Source organism: Vicugna pacos, chromosome 10 (genome assembly GCF_048564905.1).
Source record: "Vicugna pacos chromosome 10, VicPac4, whole genome shotgun sequence".
NCBI classification, from domain to species: Eukaryota; Metazoa; Chordata; class Mammalia; order Artiodactyla; family Camelidae; genus Vicugna; species Vicugna pacos.
This window is the reverse complement of record NC_132996.1, coordinates 5577879-5587636: the sequence shown is the minus strand read 5'-3', so window position 1 is coordinate 5587636 and position 9758 is coordinate 5577879. Positions and strand designations below refer to the sequence as shown.

The 9758-nt window shown below is 40.7% G+C and overlaps 1 protein-coding gene across 1 annotated transcript; it reads right to left on the bottom strand.

Moving 5' to 3' along the window:
* Positions 1 to 580: 580 nt before the first annotated feature.
* On the bottom strand, positions 581 to 8739 carry LOC102528182 (stromelysin-1). Its single transcript, XM_006206694.4, has 10 exons — positions 8426 to 8739; positions 7365 to 7609; positions 7120 to 7268; positions 6853 to 6978; positions 5096 to 5260; positions 4769 to 4913; positions 3782 to 3915; positions 3220 to 3379; positions 1986 to 2089; positions 581 to 976 (listed from the first exon to the last, which is right to left on the bottom strand). Exons 1-10 carry the CDS (start codon positions 8528 to 8530, stop codon positions 876 to 878), a joined length of 1434 nt encoding a protein of 477 aa, XP_006206756.1. The 5' UTR covers positions 8531 to 8739; the 3' UTR covers positions 581 to 875.
* Positions 8740 to 9758: the final 1019 nt, after the last annotated feature.

Sequence of the window (9758 nt, the reverse complement as noted above, 5' to 3'; positions counted from 1 at the left end):
CACACATTACTTGGGGAAAATCAGTCTATTTCAGGATAAGCATTTATGGCCCGTGGACTTCTTGGGGTACAAACGAGTACAAGAGGGTATTTTCGTGTGCGAATCGGGTGACCAGGAGCGTGTTTGTTTGCTAGAGCAAGGAAGGGGGCTCCATTGAGGGAACAGACAAAGAAAATGAAAGAGATGAAGAACAGGTTTGATTTCCTCACCTGGAAAATAAGGTGTGTGGAAGGAGTGATTTGCTACAATTATACCATTCTGCTTCATCGTTTTTTCCAAAACCTGCCCTGCAAGGTGACAACTCCCTAGATCTTTCTCCTTAGGAATGTCAGGAACACAAATGATGTCTGCGTGGTGGAAAAAGCATCCCATTTGTAGGACACCTGGGAGGGGAAAGTGGTAGACTGTCTCTAGTTCTGGAAGAGCTCACTGTGAACCTCCAGCCATGGCCACCCTAATCCTGCCCCCACCATGGGCCGAGCATCTCAGGCTGTCTGCTCAGTCCACAATGTTCCCAAGACTGTGAGGGCGACTCATTCTTGAAATAGACAGACAGTACAATGAAATAAAATAACTGGCAAATCCTCTTTTATTAAATAATAAGCAACCATCTATATACAGTGGCTTGTCTGTTGCAGGACTGCTCCCCCCAGCTCCCTGGGACGCTGCTCCATGGAACCAAAGTGCAAGCTCACAGCCCATGGTTTGAATGCCCTGTAATACATGAAGCTAACTGGCCAGAAGCCCAGTCCACACTGGAGTGCTCAGTCACGGCACACACAGGAGAAAATGAACCATTTCAACCCACAAAGACTTAGGTGAAGAGTGGTCAGCTTCACTTAGAATATCCATGTTTTGCCTTCTAAGCATCTCTCCTAACAATTCAACCAGCTGTTACTCTTCAAGACATGTGTCACTTTCTTTGCATTTGGGTCAAACTCCAACTGCAAAGATCCATTGAAGAAATAGAAGAACCCTGCAAATCCAGACAGGGGAAAGAGTGAGATATTTTTTCAGATAAATAACTTTGGCAACATACAAACCTCAGAATAAGAGATAACCTAAAAATAGAGAGTGTTTATAGAGTTTTAGTCCATGCCAGGGATTCTGTCAAGCATTCCACATAGCTTTTTTTCACTTATTTCTGCAACAATACTAGGAGGCCAGTATATCTGACTCCATGTTACAGATGAACAGTTGAGGTTCAGAGAAATTCCAATGTTTGCCCAAGGTCACTCAGCAAGGAAAGGATGGAGACTGCACTCCGCTGCGGCTCTGTCTGAGAGCAAAGCCCGGCACTGGGTGAGTGGGTTACTCTGCTTCCAGTCAGATACAGTTCTCTGCTTCTTTGGACACTGTGGTGTCTTTGTACTCTTTCTCCCCAGGACTCCTCCTCCCTCTCCTCTCATTGCAGCCTGAGGGACACTTCTGGTCTCAGGGCAGCAGAGCGGCTCTTCCAGAACACCAGAGGATCCTTCATGGCTCTGCCATCACGGTACCCAGATTACCTTTCAGTAAAGGTCATCTTTCCCTCCACCCATCTAAGCTTGAATAGGGGAAAAAAATCTTTTTTTTTAAACTTTGGTCTCATGGAAAGTTAAATATTGGCCGCTGACCCATGTAAGCAATGCCTGACTCCTCAGGAAAGATGGAGAGAATCACCCTGGGGACCAGCAGGAGCAGTGGGATGGAGTGGACCAGAAAGCCAGTGGCCAGTGTTAAACTTGACCCACCATTCAAGGGGATTCTTTCACAACTCATTATGTGAAGTAGTCACCTCATCGATACCAAGTTGGTCAGTAGCCACCTAACTGATACAAAATTGTATCAGTCACCTAGTTGATACAAAATTGAAATTTGGGGGAGGGAGAAGGGAACGGGCTAAAGAAAACCTGTTATTAAAAATGATTTCAATTTTCCTCTTCCCTCTGGTACTGTAGAATGTTTCAAGTGCCCCACTGCCAACAGAGTAAGTATCCTCTTACCAAACGCTTCAAAAACCGCATCCACATGGGGGCCAACCCCTGGAAAGTCTTCCTCTATCTGCCTGGGAAAGCCTGGCTCCATGGATTGTCTCCTCTCATCAAACCTGCACCAGGTGAAAGAAACCAGGTGGAAGAAGAGCTCAGCGTCGCCGAGAGGCCACGGTACCAAAATTCGTAAATCACGTTAAACGTAATGTGGAATTCTAGTGAACTTTCCAAGTGCAGTAAACAAATGTCAGACGGGTTTAGCACTGCAGAAATGTGTGACTTTAATGGGACTGCAAACTTAGCTCTTGAAATTGTACCTCTACCAGAACCAGAGGCAGCATCCTGACCTGGCATATGCTGTCTGTTATCCTATTTCTTAAGTCTGGACAGAAAGAACCTTCGTCATCTCGCTATTACAAGGACGTGATATATTGTGAATTGAATCATTCATCTCAAATACAAATTTCAAGCGCTCTATCATACTTGGCTCACACATGCTGCCCCTGCCCTGCACATCTGGGTTTCCCATGGCAGCCTCCTATGGAAAGGGTCTGGGGTCAGAGGCAAAGCACAGGAAGTGTATTTTTGATGGCTGGCCGGACGTTGGTTGGTGTGCCCAGAGTCTGGGCAGGTGGCCCAAGAACCAGCCTCTCTGTGAGTCCTAGGTTCCCAAGTATCCGGAGGAATTGCTATCAAACTGGACTGTTCCTGCTCGTCAACCTCTCAGCAGAGGTCATGAATGGGCGAGGTTCAGGGAAGCCCTTGAGAATCATGCAATACAATTGGGAAAATAAGACAAACACCCCATGAGATGATGAGACAACGGGAAAAGCTTGCCTTCCCCGTGGCTGGGATTCTCAGGGCTTCTTTCAAGAAAGGAAAGCCCAGCTGGATTTGGAGTTCAGCTGGGAAAGCTTCAGGGGCCTGGTGGGATTTGCACCAGGACTTGAAGGGGGGCTGGGGTTTGGGCAGGTAAAGGGGAAAGACGGGCACTCCAGGTAGGTGGGGCAACAGCACAGAGGGAAGCTCCAGCTGGCTGTACAGGGACCTCCAACCAGCAGAGCGTGAAAAACACCTGTTACAGGCACTGTGCAATTTGAAGTAAGCACTTGCCCACAGTTGTCTGAAGTCCTGCGGTTTCTACTGTGAGGGACGCAGAGCTAGGAGTAAGGCAGGGGATTTCGTCAGAGAAAGAAAGTAATTTCCCTAATTAGGCTCATACAAAGTCATTCCCACCAGATATTACCTCCAGTATTCGTCCTTTACGAAGAAGTATGTTTTCTTCTTTTCCTTATCAGAAATGGCTGCATCTATTTTCCTTACAGTTGGCGGAAGGCCCAGGGTGTGGATGCCTCTTGGATAGCCTGCTTGCACCTCATTCCCTCTGATGGCCCAGAACTGACTTCCTGTTTAAGATAAAAATTCACGACCATGTAGAATGTATAACCGTTAAGTCTCTGATTTTAGAAATACTCCCTTAGCACCTCTGATTTTCATAGTATAGAGGAAGCCAGAATTTTTGATGTAGTCACCAGCTCAAGATAGACATTAAACAAAAATTTGCAGGTTGAATGAATGGACACAGACCAAATGAGGGAACTGACCACTCTGGTCAATTTCTGTTCCTGGTTCCTATCAGTATCTGTAAACTAGAAATAAAATAACACCAGTCCCAGCTATTTTTTCATTACTCTAGAGTAATAAATAAAGTAGACAAAATTCGTCATAGTGAGGAAGTTAAAGTCATTCAATTTTCCTGTGAGAAGCTTTATTTCAGCAAGTTAAAGAAATCATTCTATAATAATTACCTTTTAAGATGAAAACAGTGTCTTTGCTGATAACTTCATAGGCAGCATCTACGTACGAAGGAAGAGATGGCCAAAATGAGGAGATCAAATGAAATTCAGGCTCGAGTATCCTGAGGGATTTGCGCCAAAAATGTCTGAAATATATGTAAAAAGAAATGAAAATTGAAATACTCACCTTTTAGCATCTTTTCTTTGTTGTCCTGCCTCACTCATCTTCCCCCACTCCCTCATCCTCTAGGCTCGATGTATTGCCGCTGGGAAAATATTCTCCCTCCCTCCCCTGCCAGAAGGCCACATAGGACCTGTTGCACTGGATTCTAGAGTAATGTCTTCTATGAAAGGAAGGTTATCCTACAGTGCAAATCAATCAGCTGATTGTAAGCTTTAAATATGTACAATTAATGGAAAAATATATATATTACATCATCATTTAGTTTCAAAAAGGTAGGTATGTGTATATGTATATGTACTATGCAAACATATTTTTATATATACATGGAAAATTCTGGAAGGATATATACAAGTCCTTAACTGTGAATGAAGATGGGGAGAACTGAGGAACTAAGAATCAATGATGTGATGAAGGCTTTCTGTTAACTTTCTTTCCACTGTGCAGTTTGAATGTTTTATCATGTGCATATTCATCCAGCAGTGACTAAATTAATTGATTAAATGTAACGCTATCCTGGTGTCATTTTAAAAAGAAGTAAAGATAAACTTCTCACTCTAAAGTTCTACTTGTGACTTTTGAAAAGCGACCAGGGCTCATGGGAAAGATAATTATAGGACAAAAATCAGATCATCCTAAGTCTTCAAAAATGAACTTGACAAGTTTAGGAAAACGTGGAAAATGGAGAATTAGAATGATTTCAAGTTCAGAGCAATCTTTTTTGATGTTTAAAAATCACTATTAAGTTTCTGTTTCTTTTTCTTTCTAAACATGTGCATCAAAAGAATAGATAGAAAAATAGAATCTTCCAGTCTGACCTGTCTTTAAAGAACAGGACTTCTCCCCTCAGGGTGCTGATCGCATCAAAGGACAAAGTGGGATCACACGCGGCTGGTGTCCCGGGTTCTGGAGGCACCGATTCCGTGGGCATCACGGTGTCCTTAGGGGAAGAAGGGGGCGGTCCTAAAGGGAACAGATACAAATGAAAACATTAGGAGACCTGATGGTTCTGTCAATTTATATGCTTTTCAAACATTCTCCAAGTGCTTTGAGTTGAGTTGCAAATGATTTGTGCAACATTTTGAAGCTTTCCTGAGGACCATCATTGCAAAGCTACAATGTCTAATTTTTCCCGCATCACTCACCATACAGGGACTGAATGCCATTCACATCATCTTGAGAAAGGCGGAACCGAGCCAGGTCTGTGAGCGCGTTGTAGATTGGGTACATCAGAGCTTCACTATTGGTTGAATGAAAGAGACCCAGGGAATGGCCAAGTTCATGAGCAGCAACAAGGAATAAATTGGTCCCTATTTAAGAAATCATAAACAATAGTTACTTATTCCTTAAATATAGATACATTACACAGGTCAGATATATATTATATTTGTTTACTGCTTGGAAGCACACAGCTTTTTAGCCTTTTTCTTGTTGTTAATTTATCAGTTGTCTGATTACACTTAATGGAAAGCCAACTGTTTTTTAAGGCTCATTCTTAAAATTAATCTTCTAGACAACGTGTCATGGCAATATCCAATTACTCCCATTTCCAGCTCCACGAGCCTGCTAACTTCATGAGAGCCAGGTCCCTTGCCTTGTATTCTGAAAGGAATGAACCCACTTGTTAAACACATCAATAATTCTTTCTCCTCATTTATCAATGAAAAGCTAAACACTGCTTTTCAACATACTAACATTTGCCAGTTACACTCAGTTACACTCAGTTAAATGAATCATGGTTTATTCATCTCAATTCTGAAATCCTTAAACAATCTTACTCCTGCTGTTTTCCATTGGAATGCTGCCTGCATAACTTTTCAGCCTCATGATCATTATTAAGTACATATTGGGTCCAAAAATATTAATAATAATAGATGTAGAACTTGCAAGATTGGTTTAAAACAGCATGCCCAACCATGTCTAGTATTTGTCTCAAAAGAGATTTGGGCCACATAAACACTAGATGTATTAAGATTTTTTCCTTCATATTATTTTTAAAAACCCATGATGCTGAAATTGGGATGCATTGGGTAATTATGATTGACATAACAAGAGAATCAACTTTACTTTTACAAGTGTAATTTGTGTAACTTGTTCTCACTGGAGATTTTGCAGAAAGAAATCATTAATTCAATCAAACCAAGAATTTCATCTAGCGCTAACCTCACAGGTACACTGTCTCCAGAGATTCTCTTTGCATTTTGATGATAAATCCCAATTCAACTCCAGAGATAGTATCATTTGTCTCAGCGAGTTGTTTGAAAACTTTGGAAGCCATCCCTCAAAGTACCAAGTTATGAGCTGAGTAGCATTCTTCGATTTAAGCAGTTTGGACATTGTATTTGGGAGTTATTTTCCCATGGATTATTCAGAAAGAAACACAAAAACTTTTCTTAAAAAACTTACCTGAACCTAGAGAGAGTAAAATGTTGATTAAACCAGAAGAACCTAAACAGGAAATTCACTCTCTGGAATTTCATTCTCATTTCTGTTTTGAAGAGTAAAGTAACTGGGGGTAAATTTCTCCCTAATTGGATATACGCCATATCCAGGGCCATGTTACTGTGGCTTCAGTGCAATACAACTGCCCTGTAGATGCCTGCAGTTTGATATAATAAGACATTCTTCTGAATGATGGTCCTAAGATCACACAGGAACCACAGTCCTCAAAGAAATACTTAGTGATGCTTCCTATATTTTGCTTCCCAAGACAGAGAATAATCCCTTTTTTTTACATATCTGAAAATGTTTTAAAAAATGATTAGAACAAACTATATTCTGTTGATTCTTGACCCATTGGGAAATCCATACACCCCATTTCTTAAATATTCTTAGTTATTAAGAGCTCCCAAGTTAAAATGAAAATCAACACCAAAATCACCCTGAGAGATGTATAACCAACCCGATACATCCTTCGTCCATTGTTCATCATCATCAAAGTGAGCATCTCCATAAATTCCTGGCCCCGGTGGATACGCGTGCGCCAAAACTTTTCCCGGTCCATCAAAAGGGTTAAAGTCTCCATGGTCTAACAGAGAAAAAAAAATCATTGGAAAGATCAGTAATTAAGATTGCTTTGGAATCTTTTCCAATGAAACAACACCTGATAAAATTTTGTGTGGGGTTTTTTTTGTTTGTTTTTTTTTTTCGTTTGCTTTGGTTTTTTTACCTCGAACTGCAAAAGTGATCATGATGTCAGCCTCTCCTTCGGAAATCCTGGAGAATTTAAGTGGAGTCACGTCTTCCCAGACTTTCAGAGCTTTCTTAATGGTAGAATCAACAGCATCTCTTGGCAGATCCAGTGTATAGTTCACAATCCTGAATGAAAAATATTATTGAAAAAGATAATATTTCTCTTGTGATAGTAAAGTATAAAATCTCAATATTGTGTCAAAGCCTTTTGGGACCCATTACCTGTAAGTGAGGTGAGTCTTCCTCCACTTGGGCGTGCCAGGAAAGGTGCTGAAGTGACCAACGTCAGGAACCCCACATCTGGGCTTAAGCACCACCTCCAGAGTGTCGGAGTCCAGCTTCCCCGTCACCTTCAGCCCCAGGAACCTCTGCATTTCTTGTAATTTTTTAACAACAGGACCACTGTCTTTTCTTCTAACAAACTGTTTCACATCCTTTTCAAGGTTGTAGTAGTTTTCTAAGTATTGCTAAAGACGAATAATTTACCATTTTTAGTCTTTCTTATGATTTTTAGCCATTCATAGTAGATGTGCGCAGTTGCTCACTTAATCTATTTGAACTATTCCTCTAGTTTGCTGAAATCAAAGGAAGTGTCATATTTGCTTAAATCCTCAATTACAGACTCCTCCTTGGTTTTATTTTTACTTTGTAACTAAATAAACTATGTAGCTTAGTTTAGTATCAAAGCAGTGAAAATCACAATGAATTTGAAAACTCAAGGTAAGTATCCAGTGAACTGGACAGAGAAACACAAAATCATCAAGCTTCTGTGGGCAGAATTGTGTATTTCATCTCTGTTTATTCTGTTCCCTCAATTTTCCGCTTTATGCTTATCACAAGGACCTGGCTGAAGGAAAAAAAAATAAAGAAAAAAAAAACTTGGACAAATCTCTGTGTCTGAACATGACACCAGCAACGGAAAGATCTAGGTAAATTTATGTTGGATTAAAACACCTAACAGAGGTTCCAAAGCAAGATACATTTCATACACTCTCTGTTTGTTATTCACGTGCCTCAAGCCCCAGTAATTCTGCTACTAATGTGGTTTTGATCTTAGGAAAACACCTAGTATTTCTGGCCTTTGGTTCTTCCTACATGAGAGGGAGAGTCCTGATAATGTGACACTGGGACCCTTGCCACATCCCATACTTTCCATAATTGTCATTGAATTGTTCCTACACAGGAAGGTCAAACAGTCCTGAGTGAGCGCTATAAATGGAAAGCAGAGAGCATTTCCCCACGCGGCCGAGTCAGCGAGCACGAGGACCATCTCCCTCAATTACCTGAACAAGTTCCATGCTGTTGTCCTTGTCCCTTGCAGCTCTGTCCCGTGGGGAGCCTGAGCAGACTGCCGCACACAGCAACAGCTGAATCAGAAGAGTCCTCATTTCCACTGACTTTTCTCAGCTCTACGTTGTCCTAATGCTTTGCTCTCTGTCTACCTTCTTCTAGAGCCACTGCCTGGAGTCCAACTTTTATAGGGTGACAACGTTTGTTTAGATAACCCGCAGCTTGACTCATAACTGCTTTCATCCGAATGGCAGCAGGACCGTTTGCAAAAATTCCAAATCCAGAGTAGTACAAACTACTTTACTAACTTCTCTCAAAGCAGTGATTAATCTCCCGGAAATGTTTCCTGTCTTGGTAACAAAAAAACCTAGGGCATTTTATTCGGGGAAAAAAAAAAGATTGGAACTTCCTAGACAGTTTATGTTTATAAGTTTGAGAGGAGACGTAGGCTGACTCAGCAAAGAGTCAGAATTAGGCAGAACTCTTAAGTGCAGCTGTATTTTAAGAAGAGCATCTTTAAAATCAAATGTATTAAGATGTAATTAAATGCAAAGTGGTACTATTAAATTCTATGAAAACAGAATAAATGCTATATAAAGTAAAATTTGAAGGGAGATTCATTTTTTTCAGCCTTTGATTTGAAACACTTACTATCACTTTCTGGTTGGATTTGTTAGTCTTTGAGGAAAACAACCCCTTGGGCAGGACAGGAGGAATATTATAAAGAAGAAAGACTTGTATTTATTCTCTCTTGATAGTTCTTAATCTTGTACCCAATTTATTCATGGATGAAAGGCTTGCAGGAGTTACTTCACAATTCCTCGTAGAATTGAAATAAATTACTTTGTTCTCTAGACTGAAATTTCCTCTGTCTTTATCTTCAATTCTTTTCTTATTCTCTTTCAATCTCTTTCCTTCCTCCCTAAATTCAAATTAGTAGACAGTTGAAAGTTAAGGAAAAAGCCATCCTAAATTCTTACCCCTTGCTAATTTTTTCTTTTCTCCTCCTTTTTTTCCCTTTCTCCTTTCTTTCCCTTCCCTGTCTTTTTTCTTTTTCTTTGCCAAGTAGAGTACCACTCCCATCAATTGTATCAAATAAATGCTTGCAGGGAAGACCCTAAACATTCCCAGAGGAAGAAACTTGGTTAAACGTTTTACAGTCTTCCTGCTACCCACCCATCTCCCCACCAACCTCACCTCCTTTACTTTTAGAAAAGTAAATTAAAAAAGAAATACAAAAATGGATGCCAATCAGAGGAAGCAAAGTGTACACTTATTAAGCAGTCCCTAAGAGCACACACATTTCTGTTTATCACCACACTTTGT